Source organism: Gekko japonicus, unplaced genomic scaffold (assembly GCF_001447785.1).
Source record: "Gekko japonicus isolate JY-2015 unplaced genomic scaffold, Gekko_japonicus_V1.1 scaffold96, whole genome shotgun sequence".
Classification (NCBI taxonomy): domain Eukaryota; kingdom Metazoa; phylum Chordata; class Lepidosauria; order Squamata; family Gekkonidae; genus Gekko; species Gekko japonicus.
The window spans coordinates 381,789-397,591 of record NW_015168048.1 but is presented as its reverse complement, the minus strand read 5'-3'; the positions used below and the strand labels follow the sequence as shown (position 1 = coordinate 397,591).

Here is a 15,803-nt window from a genome sequence, read left to right as displayed (position 1 = left end):
GAGGCCACCTTTATACAACAATTTTAAACAGCAATCATCCTTCAGACAGAATGAAAAGAGGCATTATGGGGGGGGGGGGATGGGAGAAGACTGACCCAGCAAAATATTTAGTAGCTCCAGTTTGCTCGGCCTATAGAAATTTACTACTGAACATTAATTCATACCAAAGTCTCAGATCTCTCCCTCAAGCTAACTATGTGGAAAATATGGATTTAAAAATTATAGATATTTTAAACAAATTAATTTAAGACACCTGGAATCAGTATAATAGACTGAAAACCTCCATTACATACAACATGCACCAACAATGTACACTTCTAGCACTCCATAAAGACTTTGGAAGCGAAACAAGTGAGCTCTGCCAAAGCTTAAACAAATGCATGTTCAGTTCAAGTATTTGTTGTGCCCCAAAACAGAATTCTAAGCCAGTGGTTAACAAATATCTGCTAGTAGCTGCACATTTTTTCCTAAGTTAAAAATTCACTAACATTTCTTAGAGTCAATCCAAACCCTGTTCACCACATGCCATTTACCAACTCTAGATTCCTCCCCCAACTACAAAAAAAAGTAACACAAGTAACTTTTCTAACACCTAAGTTTCCCCCTTCCCCCACTGGAGTTAATAGCAGGGAGGGGAAACAACACTGGTCAAGTGACACACAGAGCAACAGATCGACACCTCCCCCCCCCCCCAGGAGCAGGGTCTCCTGTATTTCTGCAAAGCTGCAGAAAAGTAGTAAAACCTGCAGGGCCAACCAAGATTCATTTCATGAAGATGTGCTGTAGAGAACCCAGCATTTCCAGTGGCTCCTTGATGCTGCTGAGGTTAGCCATCCCCTTTTTGAGACTGTTCCCTGCCATTTGCTATTCTTATCCATAAGTCAAGTTCTACACCCACTATTTGCATTTCATTTTTGTGTGTCACTTGAAGCTTACCATTTGCTCAAGTTCTAGAATAATTTACACATGCCATAAGGAACCAAAAAGAGAAAGAAATGTGTTAACAAAGCATAGGCCACTCTTGAATACCGAGTGATACACGGAGATAGCAAGAAAGCAAATTTCAAGTGATCTTCCTTTACCCCCACCTAAGAGCCTGACATCAATAATGAGCAGCCACCTAAAAAGCCCCTGCATATTGAAGCTTCAGGTATCCTTGTATTAAAAAATGCTGCTCATTTGTAATATGACAGCTCAACAGAACATACAAACATATTCCTCAATCCAGAGACCACATTCTGAACCACACTTGTACACAAGTTTCTCACCCGTCAATCCTAAAAACAACAACCTTAGGACAGGGAAACCTGCATTCAAATCCTTGCTCAGCATGAAACTTACTGGGTGCCCCTAGGCCCTTCATTCTCCCAGTGTCTGGTCTACCTCACAGGGCTGGTGTCAGGGTACAAAAGAAGAAAAGGAAAACTCTATACAATGCCCTGCCCTCCTTTGAGGGAGGGTAAGAGTAAAAAAAAAAACCAACCCAAAAAACCCCACTATATAAAGTTGGAAATCATGTTTGCAGGGGGAAGTACTTAGGAGGCTGGGGCAAAAAATGGAATTTCCTAGTAAAACAGCCATCATGTTCTCACCCCAGCCCCACATCAAGAATTCTAACCTAGGGGGAAACTGTATAAACTCTTATAATCCAGATGAGCTGTTATCCACATGAAAACTGTTATCCAGATGAACATGATCATATACAAGGCATCTACAGATACAGCCTGGGAGCATTAACAGGTGTAAGATCCCATTTGTTCTTTTTCCCTCACCCTGCTTATTTTAAGAAACACGAACAAATCACATTCTGAGAGAGTTCATTCCAAAACTATTCCTTCATACTTTAATCTTGCCACTACTATGGGAAGTATGTGCAGCCAAGCCATCTACTGCTTGATCACAGAAATCATTTCTACTTTGTGCAAAACTCTGATGATGAACAGACTCCAGCAGTAGTAGCTAAACGCTAAAAAGACTAGTACAGCATTTTATAAATGGTCGTTATTCCGGGGGGGGGGGAATCTTTGAATGGCAATTTTCACCACCCAGCATGATTTCAGTAATTCACCAGAACTAAAGTCTGACCGAACAGTACCTTTGCAATAAAGCAGTTTCATAGTTCACTGCCCTGTCAAAAAGAATTCTGTGGCACTGCAGATGGCTTTTCCACAATGAAGTGTTAATTTCTAGCCCAGACAGCAATCTCTCACAAATGCAAAAAATATACAGGACAGCAATCTCTCACATATGCAAAAACATACAGGCTGCTATTACATTACTGGTGACGAGTTGGCAAAATTATGAATATTTATTTTAACAATCATGCAAAGTGTAAAAGGTCAAGTTCAAAAGGAAAATTCTGAATAGATCACAACGTACAAAACAGCACAAATCTGGCCATAATTTGACACCAAAGTAGAAAGGAGGTTCATAAATAAAACTTCACAGCTACAGCTGAGCAACATACAACTGCAATCCTGATATACACGACCCCGAACAGTCATGCCAGCTGCCCTCATTCTGGATAAGCAACCCAGTGTATGTTAGTGGAGCCAAAAATAAGTCAAGGCATGCAAAACTTCCAAGCTGCTGTGTCAAGTAGGAATGCACCATCATGTCACGTGGTAGCATCTTGATACCAGTCAACACAAGGTTTTGTCCCAAAGGAACCCCTATAGAGCAAGGGGGGTGTACATTCCTTGGAGGCATCCCCATCAAAAAACTGAAATGCAGTTAAAGACCCTTTAACATTGTGCTATCAAGGAAGCAGAGAAATAACAGCAGAAAGAACATCTGAGCTGCAAAGCTCTCTCAGCAAGGATATGGCAACTACGGAATTACACACTCACTTGTACCTTTTCTCACTCAACTCTTCAATCTCAGAGGGGTGCCCGCGTTACAGCAGAGACAAAAGTCTTGTGACACCTTTATTTATTTATTTATTTATTATTAAATTTATACCCCACCCTTCCCCGTAGGGCTCAGGGCGGCTTATAAGGCAAGCAAAGACTTGCTAATAAAACCTTTAAAACTAACAAAAAATTTATTTTAGTATAAACTTCCATGGACTAGAGTACATCCTTAAGATGCAATTAGGGGATCCTCACTATGCTATAATTTTATGTAGGAAGTATGACCCCCCCACACACACATACAAAAGACAGCAGGAGCAAAGGGCCAAAAGATAAGTAAAAGTACGGGATGAAGTATAATGATGTAAAATTTGTGTTGAATAAAAAACAGCCTCCTACCTCAGAACAGCTTTTACAACAATATTACGCCACCTGACAGAGAAACAAATCCAGGTACCAAACCTTTTCAATGGTAGCATATTTCAGATACTATCTACTAGTATTGCCAAAATTGGGCACCCACTGGTGGGACAAGTGTATAATTTATGGAAAGAAAAAAGCAAGGGCCACACAAACTCCAGTCATGTATGCTGGCCACAAAGAATGCAGTCATGTGTGAGGTAGCACTAGACAAAAGTTGGGCAGGGCATCAGAGACTTATGAGAAAGGCAATGTAAAGCAATGCTCCATCGTGCTGTCATTCCCATGCCACTAATGAACAGTACCATTTGGTACCTTGATATATGCATGGTTGTGTGTGCCCCTCTTCCTCTTTCCTTGGAAGGATCAAACCTGAGTTGCACCAAAGACATCGTAAAAAGACAGCTTCAGACAAGTTAACACCAAAAGGAAAGAGACCTGATCAGAGGCTCTGTTCTCCAGTATTGCTTACTATCACCAAACTTACATGAGAACCATGCTTCTCACCCAAATTTTTGTCAAGTGTAACAGGCTGAGATTCAGTTGGCCTTAACAGGCCAATACTGTGCAGAGTTAAACTTGTCTACTTAAGGACACAAGATCAAGCGGTAAGGTAAGGTTTATGCCTGCAAGGCTTCTGTTTCATCACTTGGCCTTCTGATTAAGTAGCTATGCTTTTCTCTGCCCTGTCAGACTCATTTTCGAGACAGTCTTGTAGTATTGTCCCTGTGGAAACAAATGAAATCCTCCAGGCATCTTTTAAGACAATTATTTCAGATCTGTCATTATAGAAAGCGGGGGGAGGGGCAAGACAGTAAAGAGCAAACCATTGCACACTGGTCAACTTTACAGTGGCATACAAGTATGCAACTTGTGTTTCAGGAACATGAACTGAAATTCTGATGGAATTCTGAAGAAAAGGGGCAAAGAGCTATATGGTGCAGTAATATTATTTGGGATCATGGCTGGATAGTGTTTCCATTAAAGAGCATCTCTCTAGAGTTCTTTTAAACAGTTATGAAGGGCATCAGAGAGCATTCAGTGCCACAGGTTCCCCAAGTACCAATCTAGACAGCCAAACATATTAAAATAAAAACAGTATAATTCTTCTGCTAATGTTACTACCCTCGTTAACAAGCAGGTAAAGACAGAAAAAGGCAATTTTGAGTCACTGATTTCAATGCCTGTCATTACAACCTATAGCAAAATCATTTCAAATGCAAAAGTAAAACTCTAATAAGGGTAAAAGACAGGGGAGAAATATGACTCCTTGAGCCAAACAACCTAATCCGGAAACCTTCAGTGCTTTTTGAGAAGTGTTTTATACACAAAGGCCTTTCACTTTCACAAAAAGTTGCTGGGTCACACCAGGAAAAGAAAGCAATGACTTACATGTTTTTGAACTACACACCCCAGGCTCTTAATCTACAACTGTGGCTAGTTGGCATAGTGTAACTGCAGTGCCATTCCTTATCTTCTCTCAACACTTTGCACTAGGTACATTCCCAGATCCACTCACATCTTTGTTGTTACAAGAAACAGAGGTACAAACTATGGTGCAAACTCTATTCTCCATTTGTGCACAAGCCTATGAAACTACCACATTTTCAACTAGCTTGTCCTTCTGCTCCTTGTTATGTACGCCCCAGAAGAACTCTCCTCATTATCTGAGGCAGGTCTTTCCTTTCAGTTTATGTCACCACAACTACCACCTCCCCCTTCATCATCAACCTGCTTCAGAGTCCTGACAGGCACCGGCAGCCCCTGCCACTTACTCTTCAGCGCTGCAATGAGCGACTTGCCATCTTTTATAAGCTCCTTGATGAACTTGTTGGTCTTGTCCAGTTCAGCTTCGTGCGATTTCAGCCTCTCTCGGAACTGAGGACTGTCCAAACAGCAATCACTAAATTCCAGGGCAGGTAGCCCCATGGTTTCCACAAGCCCTTCCAAAACGAAGCCTTTATTTTAAAAAGGAAAAGGAAAAGCTGGAACAGAAAAAGCCAGAAATGTAACTTTCTTCCCAAAACGCCTTTTAAAAAATTCTATTAAAATTGAAAATATATGCCTTCGACAACATATATACAGTTCCTTCAACAAAATTAAGATACCCACACCGAGTAAGAAACCTCAGTTTCTCAAGGCTCATAGAGGCAGGGAAGTGAAACAATTAATTACCCCCCCAAAAGCAGGTCAGCGGAGTTAATGAGGCGCAGAACTTGCACTGGGTGCTGCTTCAGATGCCAGAGGAAGAGACCGGGAGCCGCTTGGAGGAGGGGGGCGGTGCTGCTGCTGCTGCTGCTGTAATAGCAAATGCCGCTGCCTGAGGACTGCTCATGGCGAGAACAACCAAACACGCTGCAAACTCAGAACTGCTGTTGTTGCCGGAACCTTTCTATCTCAGAGCCTGGTGAATCCTGCAACCGCTGCCTTTAAATCAAAATAAATAAATAAAAACCCTCAGGCAAGGCAGCCGGCGAGGTCTCCCGCGGCCTCGTTCAGCACAGGCGGCAGCGGCTGATCAATTCAGCACAGCCATCACCATCGGCATCCGGGATCAATCGGGACACTCCACTTCCCCATTGGAACATTGGATATCATTTTCCGACCGCGCTGCCCATTGGAACGTCGTAAGGGAGGTGTTTTTTTTCCTCCCCCGAACGCAGCCCCGCCTCTTGCGCCAGCCGGAGCCAATCAGCATGCAGTCTATTCGAGGGGCAAGGAGGAGGGAAAGGGAGGAAGATGCCCTGAGATGACAGACCGGGGGACGGTGGAGGGCGTGGCGAGAGTTATGTCAAACCGCATGGAGCTTCCCCCCTCGCTTGCCCGCCTTCTTAAAGGAATAGCCGCTGTCTCAATCGGGAGTGGGGGGAGATGATCGGGTGAGGGTAGCTCAAGGGCATGGCTAGGAAGCCTGTTGCTACCGCCTAAATGAACAATCCGAATCATTGCCCTGCAGGGAATTAACGGGCCCGGGAAGCACGTTTGTGCAAGGATTGTCCTCTTCGAGCGTGTCTTTCTTTTTTAAAAGGACATTTATTTTGACCATTGAATGCCTAAAATGGGTTTGAATGGAAATCAGCTTGATGAAAAATTACAGCTTGCACGTGGCGATGTTTGTGTCTGCAAGACCGGCAGACATTGAAGAGGGGAAGCATTTCCCTTGCTCCCCCCCTTACACACACTTTTTTTAAAAAAATTGCCTGTTATGACTGAAATTTTTTGCCTGTCATGACATTCAGCCCATGTGACTGCTCAAGTTACTTTTTCCATCTCCTTTCAGTTCTGTAAAACCTATTGTCTCAGCTCTTCACTGTTTTGCACTGAGTGCTTGAGTCTAAGCTATTATTATTTATTTTGACTGACAAGTTCCAGAAGATATTGCTCAGTCTAAAGTAGCCAATTCACTAACAGGAGCAGATCAGGAGTTTTTTAAAAGACTGGGCTGGGGAAAAACAACCAGATGGTTACCCTATTTCCATGGCTTTTGTTAGGATTAGTGTATCTGGAGGGGTTACAGAGGGTTAGTTTTATTATGTTTAATATAGCTGGAACTGTCTATACATTAAAACTACACCAGCCTTCACTACTATCACATCATAAGAGAGATCATAGGTAGTACATTTCTAATAATTCTAGGATTTTTAAATCAGTTACCAACTATCTGGATCATACTCCCATCTGTGTTTAGGATTATCTCTTTCAAATTAAATAAATACCATGAAATGAAGGAACTAGTCTTTTCAGCCTTTGAATTAGGCAAGAGAAGCTAGCATTATTTCAAAACAAACTCCATTAATACTTTCAAAGTTTCAGTTACATCCTACCAAAGGTCTTTTAGGTAAAGGTATTTTAAATCTAGTAATTTATTATGTAAGCGGTCTTGGGCAGGTTCTTGGATAGGGGTCATAAAAATTCAAAATAAATAAATGTTGTGAACAAGTAGTATGTACTTGTAAAGTATGTCACAGTAACATCTCACTCATCCTGGTTTTAAGATTATAATCCCAGTCTCAGAGCCAAATATGGAGTCTCTGACCAGAGTTATGCTTGAACAACGAGAACAGGGTTGAATGCAAGAATCCTTATTGTTTTGTACCAAAAATGTCTAGAGAAGCAATACGATGACTAAGTTAAGGACATAAGATCCACACACCTACAGTAATGCGGCTATTTCATGCAAGGTTTTACATGATATAAAAGGGCCAAAAAAGAAGGGGGGATGACAGCTATAGCCATTATTTATTAATTAGGAAATTCATATTCCGGCCCATGGTTACCAGATTAGAACTATCACTTACACCAGAGCAACACTGTACACAGAAAACATTTATTTTATTTTGTTTTTAATTATTTTATAAGAGAGTTAGTTACAAATTAAGTTTCAAAAAATCAGAACATAGTGCGTACAGTACTTAAGTTGCAGCAGATAAAGTTTTTACACTTGTACATTTTCTTGAACATTTGTTTAGTGTCATAACATCTTAAAATTATTTTAGTTGTATACTTTTTGCTTCTCAAATTATTTTCTTTTCTAACATTTCTTACATTTCTAACTTTTCTTACATTTCTAACATTTCCAACATTTCTTACATTCCTAGTGAACATTTGTGAGTTTTGTTTTCTAGCCTCCCTCTCATTCTTGTGCACAGAAAACATGAGTAAGGACTTAAATGAGAAATATGAGGTCTAGGAATAACATAATACTATATTAAAAATGGAGAAAAGCAATTAACTTCTACCTAATGTGGTACTGCTTAAAGCCTGGCACCCTAGGTGACTGCCTAGTTTGCCTATATGGTCAGGCTGGCCTTGGATATAGGAATGCATACTATGGCCTAAAGATACGCAGACTCAGAAAGGAAGCATTCCTTATGTCAGTATTATCAGAGTTTACAGACAAGACTGGAATGAAAATTCTGGCTGCCCATTGCTGATGTTGGTTACTGGTTACAGAGTATAACAGTTGCCAGTCTTATTAGGAATTGACTGGATTCTCCCAGAGGCAAAATACTTATTACTTGTATGAAGAAAAGCAACTTTAGAAGAAGTCCAAATCTGTGTTGTTATTGTTGTTGTTTTGATTACATTTATTTGCAGACAGGGTTCCAAGCACATATTTGCTTGTATTTTGAACCCCACAATTAGGGGAGAGGAGGAAACAGATTGGGAATAATCAGAAGAACAATAGTGGCTGGTGAAAAGAGTAAAGCACACACACACACCCCATTTTCCACTCAAAATAGGCCCCTTCCAAAGCTGCTTTCCTTCAGAATAAGTGACAATCTAACCAATGTGTAGTGCATTTAACTTTGAATTTGCATGATGTGAATCAGCTGAGAAGAAGCTTGGCACTTAGAGGGGAAAGCGGAGCCATTTACCCAGGGTAGAATTTGACCTGATGTCTTCCACTTTGCTTTGCATTGCAACGCTGCAAAGTACTAGCCCCCAACAGCAGGATTGACAGAACAGAGTAGAAAACAGTTCCTGTAGCCCTTGCTGTTCATTGGCTGAGCAAGGGTGTGTGTGTGTGGAATAGCATATTAGCTAGAAAGTCATAAACATTGCCTTCTAACAGTGGACCCCACTCAGTTAGTTGTGGATAAATTCATCTTCCCACTGCCATTAACACTAATAATAAGACTTGGTTTGCAGCACATAAGGTAGGGGAAACCCTAGAAAATACAGGCAATGAAATCAAAATATATGAAGGGAGATAAACTGCAGCTATACAGATTTGTCACAGAAGTCAAATAACATAGCTATGTTGTTATTAGATCCACCAACACCAGCTGGACTACCACAGACCCTTTCACTAATGTATCCTCTCTTGTTACAGATGTCGGCACCTGCTAGCAATTCCCTCTGCTTCCTTTGCATAAGTCAAAGTGGGCAGTGCCTGCATAAGAAAGTGAATGAACAAAATTATAAACATTGAAACATACAGAAATCCATTTGTCACAGAGAGAACCTTAACCTTCATCAGCTGCCATCTTAAATTGGTCAAGCAAATCCATTTTGTCTAAAGGCCAAAACGTTTCCTCTTGTCTGAAAACTTGCTTGCTGACATGTGAAATGTGGAATTTCCTGTGTCTGATATTTTTGGCAATCCTTTTTAGTTAAGTGTTAAGGCTACTGGAAAAATCTTCCTGCTTTTGATAAATATAAATAACCTTATTCCGTCAACTGGATAGCCTAGCTGTTCACAGGTGCCTGGTTTGGAATCACTTTCCTATGTGTTACTGGTACCAAATAGCTGTCTTAATTCTCTCTGGCTGCGGTCACACGGAACATTAGCCAAGCTACAGAGACGGAAGATAGGTGGATATTCCGGGCGCGATCACAGCTCCACATCTGGGAAGCATAGAGCTCCCATGCCAAACCCAAGGCTTCCCGCCGAAGATGCGGGGTAAAAAACTAGTACCTCCGAGGTACTAGTTTCCGGAAACCGCAGGGCAAGGGCGGGTGCCTGATCGTGTTTCCGGTGGAATCCGCGGCATCCGGCGCCCGCCCATGTCCTGTCGCGAACAGGTTTTTTCCCCCAAGTCTCCACAGGATGCGCACAAGCGCCCAACGGTGCATGCGCCCAAAGAGGCCCCCTCCCACTGCAGCTAGGCTTGCTGCCTCTGGAGGGTCACTATGGCCACTGTCGCGCAGGTGGTTAGAGTGGCTGTGACGAGGGGGCCCACCTCCCCCTTCATTGGCTATGCCTCGGAGCTCTGTTGGGGTCTGGAAGCGTCTGTCGCCCTCCACCCGCCTTCGGATGTGCAGATACGATTGCTCAGTCATGCGTATGCACAAACTTCAGTTTAAAAAAATCCATCCTGTTTGCCACGGAAGCGGCGCCTAGCGATTGCTGGTGTGATTGCACCACACCGCTTCTTTGCCGCGCTGCAGGATCATTGTGTGATCGGCACCTGCCCCCTAACCACGGGACCTCGAAGGGACGTGTGATTGCGCAACCACGCGTTATTTTCCTCCGGGGCAAACAGCCACGCTTCCCTCCCGCATTTTCCGACCCGTATGACCGGGGCCTCTTTTCACCAGCTAGAACAGGGGTGTCGAACTCATGAGGTAATGGTAAAGGTAAAGGTTCCCTTGCTCAAAAGCCAGTCGAATCCGACTCTAGGGTTGCGGTGCTCATCTCCGTTTCAAAGCCAAAGAGCCAGCGCTGTCTGAAGACGTTTCCGTGGTCATGTGGCCGGCATGACTAAACACCAAGGCGCACGGAACGCTGTTACCTTCCCAACGAAGTGGTACCTATTTATCTACTTGCAATTTCTTGCTTTCGAACTGCTAGGTTGGCAGGAGCTGGAACTAGAGACGGGAGCTCACTCCGTCATGCGGCACCCGGGTCTCGAACTGCTGAACTACTGACCTTCCACAGCCTGCAGTTCAGCGTCTTAACCACTTGAGCCACCGCAGCTCCCATGAGGTAAAACACCTGCTTTAAAAAACATCTAGGAACAGCCATTGTGGCTGTTCGAGAACCACCGCGGCCGGAGTGAGCTCCCGGCCCTAATCCCAGCTCCTGCCCACCCAGTGGCTTGAAAGCAATTAACAACTAAAGCGAGTAGACAAGTGGGTACCTACCCTTAGATGGGTAGGGGGCACCCTCCTCTGATGAGGTGTGTGGTGGCGGCACAAACAGCAACATCGGCGGCAGTGGCGGACGCATTGGCGAAGGTGGATGGTGATATGCGACGGAGCGATCCCTGGTGGCCAGCGGGACTTCGTGCAGCTGGCGACGGCAAGGGCAGAGACCGGGAGGCGCGCGATGACGCAGAGCGCGGGCCCAGCGGAGACTAAACGGACGGAGCCGAGGCTGAGCGGACATGGGTCGTGCACCTGCGCGGTCCCGCCGAAGACAGTCGCCCTGAAACACCAGAGACTACCTGGGAAAAAGAAGCTGAGCCGAGCTGGAGTAACATCAAGACCCACCACCGGGTGCCAGTAGGCAGCCCCCGCCCCTATACCATGTGGCCTAAGTCAGGGATCAAAGCGTTCTTAGAACACATCATATGTAAACCGCCCAGAGACCCTTCTGGGTTAGGGCGGTATAGCAAGTCGAAGGTTAAAATTAAAAAAAAAATGAGACCTTGTTGGGGTGGGCCATGCGTGTCATAAAATGTAATGCCTGGTAGTGGAGATATAAACTTTATAAAGGACACAAAAACAATGATTAAAAAAACCTTTAAATAAAACATGCTTAAAACACTAGCATTCTTGCAATATTTTGTCTATTTGAGAGTCTCTGATAACTGACACCTCTGCTCTGAATTATTGCATCAAAATGTCTATGCTGTAGCAAACTTGAGTATGCTGGGCAGGTGTGTATCTGTAAGCTGCAAACCTACTTTTGATTTATTAAGATTCATTACAGAAATCTCATGCTCAGTGTTCCTAGCCTAGGACCCAGCGAAAAACATGAAATAGTTGGGCATTGCAATCTTTTGTTCATAAGTTGCTTCATGTGCTGGTCAAGAACATGAGAAGGCATCCTGACACAGACTGAGGGCCATGTGTTTGTCTACAAAACACTCTTCCACAGAGAAATAACTACAACTTCCTACAATGGAAATGTGCTGGGTGAACTTGGTCTGGACAGCCGCCCTGAGCCTGCCCCAGCGGGGAAGGTGGGTATAAATTTGATAAATAAAATGAATAAATAAACAAACTACCTCACTGGCTTGTTGGTATTCCTCAACTAAAATAGTTCACATTGCTTTCTTACTGAGAGATACTAGATCATGAGGGCATGAATACAGTGAAAAGTGGGAGGGAACCCAGTTGCATCCAGGAGACCCCTGTCATAAAGGGCCCAACAAAACACACATACACTGTAACAAGGAACACAAAAGCTCATACCTTGAAAAAACTTTGTTGGTCTTAAAGGTGCTTGGTATTTCTCCCGTGTGATTGAGGCAGCCCAGCAAAGCAAGCTCTCCCTCGTTCCCGCCCTTCCTTCAGGGAGGAGCCTCATCAGTGGAAGGGAAGAAAGGCTTCCCTTATGTTTCCTGCAGCCTGGCCAGGAAACCAGCTCTGGCTCTTCTCTCCCTCCCCCTGGGAGGAGGAGGGGGACAAGCCTCAGCCAGTTCTTTACCAGACTCTCAATCGCGCAGGAGTGGCTTGCCATCTATCTCTCCTGTGCAATTGAGAGACTGATAAAGCAAGCTGTGATGTGGCAGCAGCAAGAGACCTGGAAAAGGAAGTAAGAAACAGCCAGAGCCTTGTGGGTCAGATTGGGGCCCTCCAAGGGCCTGATCCAGCCCGCGGGCTGCATGTTTGACACCTCTGAGTTAGAAGGACACACTTGCCAACAAGTCCAAACTGTAATTCTGCAATCCTCTGAGCTCTTTAAATTAGGCTCTCTTGTTCATTAGGGAAGTTGAGTGTTGGGTAGATATAGCTGGAGATTTTAAGAGGATCCAGGTAATGTAGCTGATCTTCTTGCTTTGTTCGGAGGAGGATGTGCAGCCTGAAGTCATTTCGGAGGCTACTTCTGCAACACATGTCAGCTTTAGAACCCTGCCTGAGTTTACATCTATCAGAGTAAGAATAGCTGGAACAATTTCCCTTGAAGTTATGTTGTGCGTTTTACTTTTTCAGTAAAGCTTCATTCCTTTAATGTCTTTCTGAAAAAGATTTGGAGGCAAGAGATGGTAGCCTATGTAGAAGTGCAGGTGCTCTTCATGCTCACAGAGGCTGGAGAACTGTTTCTGCCATGTTGTTCCGGAATATCTCATTGTTACTGGGCATTCAGTTGCTGCTCTTAAGGTCACTAGAGAACAAACATTAACGAAACAAAAAAGTCTCCCACAAGGCAGTTGATGGAATGAGAAGCAACATAACTGCAATTCATTAATCAGCCACTGTATGTAATGGTTTTAATATAGTGGATGGTTCTTTAATAATTTCCCAGAAGTATGTGTTGTTAGTTTCGTATCCCTCCTCCATCATATCTACATTATTTGCCTTTGCTGTCTGGTTTAACACCTGGAGAATGCTGAACTTTTTCTCATTTTGTGATGTGTTTATTTGTATCCCAATCCAGGTACATTTAATCACATAAATTGCTGCACCTCATTTCAGAATTTATGATGCACATATTCTGTCTCCCCACCCAAAAAAAGATATTATTTCTGCATAGCAAAATATATATTTAATGGCTCTTAATTTAAAGTTGTGGTTGCTTTAAATTCTATCCACATTCCAAACAAACTTGGTTTGGAGCATGATCCAGTACATGCATGCTTATTCAGAACTAAGAACCAGCTATGTTAACTGAAGTTTTACAGTACAGTCTTAAACAGATTCTAAGTAATAGTGTAGAGGATGCATCCATGGTGTACCTATTATACCAATGGCTGTCAATATGTCTGCCAAATTGCAGGACCACATGGGGGTTAACAATAGATGACTGACTCCCCTTTGCAAAAGCTTGTGGGGAGGCAGAGAAAATACAAGGGAGTTCTACTATGCCAGGGTTTTCTCCGTCTTCCAAAGTGAAGGCAGATAAAGGAAGATGGCATTAGCTTCTGGGAGTTATGCAATAAATCAGTGGTATTCAAACTGTCCGTCTGGACTTGTTTCCCACAGAACACTTGTGTGTTCCTGGGGTCAGGATATAGAGTCCAGGCTCAGTTTGAAGGGTGCTGGCCAAATCTGGGGGTAAGACCAGCAACAGTGGCTGAAATGGTGCAACACCTGCCAAGGCTTACGAACGGGCAGAATGTCCAACCCTGAATGGAGACAAAAGATTACTCTCTAGGAATGGGCACGAACCCATAAACGAACTGCAGTTTGAGCACAAACCAGACCAGTTCATGGTTCGCAAACCAGGGGTTCTGGAGAACTGCCCCCCCACACACACACGATTGGTCCATGAACCTCCATGGAGATTTGTGAGGTTCATAGGAGGGTTAAGGATGGCATTTAAATACCCTTTGAGCTTATTTCCCGGTCGATGGCCCAAGCAGAAGTGAGCTCCAAAGGCATTTAAATACCTTTGGAGCTCACTTTCAGGTGGGGCTGCACCCCCACAGACTTCCCAAACCACGAACTGGTTCATGAAATGGAGAAGTTCATGGAAGTTCAGGGTTCATGAGAACCCCAAATTACAAACTTCCATGAACCTCTGTTTTTCCAGTTCGTGCCCATCCCTATCACTTTCCCAGTTCTTGAGGCCAGAAGTACATGGAGGCAGTGAAAAAAGCCAAGTATAGGAAATTGCACCTTGATGCTTCCTCCTGGTATTCCTCCATATTGTCCCAGAAGCCACTGCAAGATGGCAGTGTTTCTTTCTTGCTCCTTCTTGATCTCTGCACCAGTTAGGCTAAAAGAAGCATGAGAACATCGTACGCTGCTCTCCCCAACATAGGCACAATTGGGGTAGGAAAAGGAAGCTGTAGAGAGAGGGAAGTGAATTGTGATCTGGTGTGGCAGAGAAGGGAGCTCTGATGGAAGGGCCCCAGATGATACATACTAGTCAAGGTCTCATTAAAAATGGCAGTAAGCTGTGCCTGGAACACTTGACTCTTATCCTGTACTATCTGAGATGGCACACTAGAATGCACTTAATTCTCCTTTGCATGAATTTACTGCAAGGAGTAGTCAACTAGGGATGGACAAGCAGTCTTTCATAGACATTTGTCTGCTATTATGGATCTTCTGACTAACTAAAGTTTCCATCCTGACACAGGTTTCCTGAATACAAGTGTGGAAACCACTGTAATAAATCATAGAACTTGTTCCCTTCCTAGCAATATGTTGGTGTCTGTTTCAGCCATGAGTGAAGGAATATTTGGTGACAGTTGGTAAGCAGCCATTGGAACAAGAGACAGAAAAGGGAGCAACTGACCCTAGTGTTAGGTTGGTAAGAAAGAAACAGAAGGCATTCAGGATCCAGGTAAGTAATGGATAGAGTATCCTGTTGTGAGCTAGGTTGCAGGCTCTGTTGAAGTCTTCTGAACCATAGGTAAAGATAAAGGCTTCCCTTGCTCAGAAGCCAGTCAAATTCGACTCTAGGGGGCGGTGCGCATCTCTGTTTCCAGGCTGAAGAGCCAGCACTGTCTGATGACGTTTCTGTGGTCATGTGGCCTGCATGACTAAACACCGAGGTGCACGGAACACTGTTACCTTCCCACCGAAGTGGTAGCTATTTATCCACTTGCAATTTCTTGATTTCGAACTGCTAGGTTGGCAGGAGCTGGGGTCAGAGATGGGAGCTCACTCTGTCATGCGGCACTGGGGTCTCAAACTGCCGAACTATAGAACTTCCAGTCTGCAGTTCAGCATCTTAACCTTCTGAACTATAATGCCCATGACAAGATAATTAAATCTTTTTTTAAAAAACAGGCTTAGGTAATTTTAATATCAAAATATCTGAGACCAAAGTTTTTTTAGCTGCCCCTCCCATATATGTAAGTTTACTAAAAAATTGGGTTGGGAAGGATTGATGCAAAACCTATGTATTGTGGAGAATAGAGAGAGCAGACTTAACTCTCTAGAGACCCCTTCTGACTAGCACAGGAA

The 15,803-nt window shown here is 43.6% G+C and overlaps 1 protein-coding gene across 1 annotated transcript in view; it reads right to left on the bottom strand.

The window, feature by feature from the left end:
• Positions 1-5,201, bottom strand: part of ARHGAP26 (Rho GTPase activating protein 26) — a 456,611-nt gene extending 451,410 nt beyond the window's left edge. The window contains exon 1 of the mRNA XM_015414327.1: positions 5,048-5,201. Coding sequence (XP_015269813.1) covers positions 5,048-5,201 — 154 coding nt within the window. The remainder of the gene's footprint in view (positions 1-5,047) is intronic.
• Between the last annotated feature and the right edge of the window lie 10,602 nt (positions 5,202-15,803).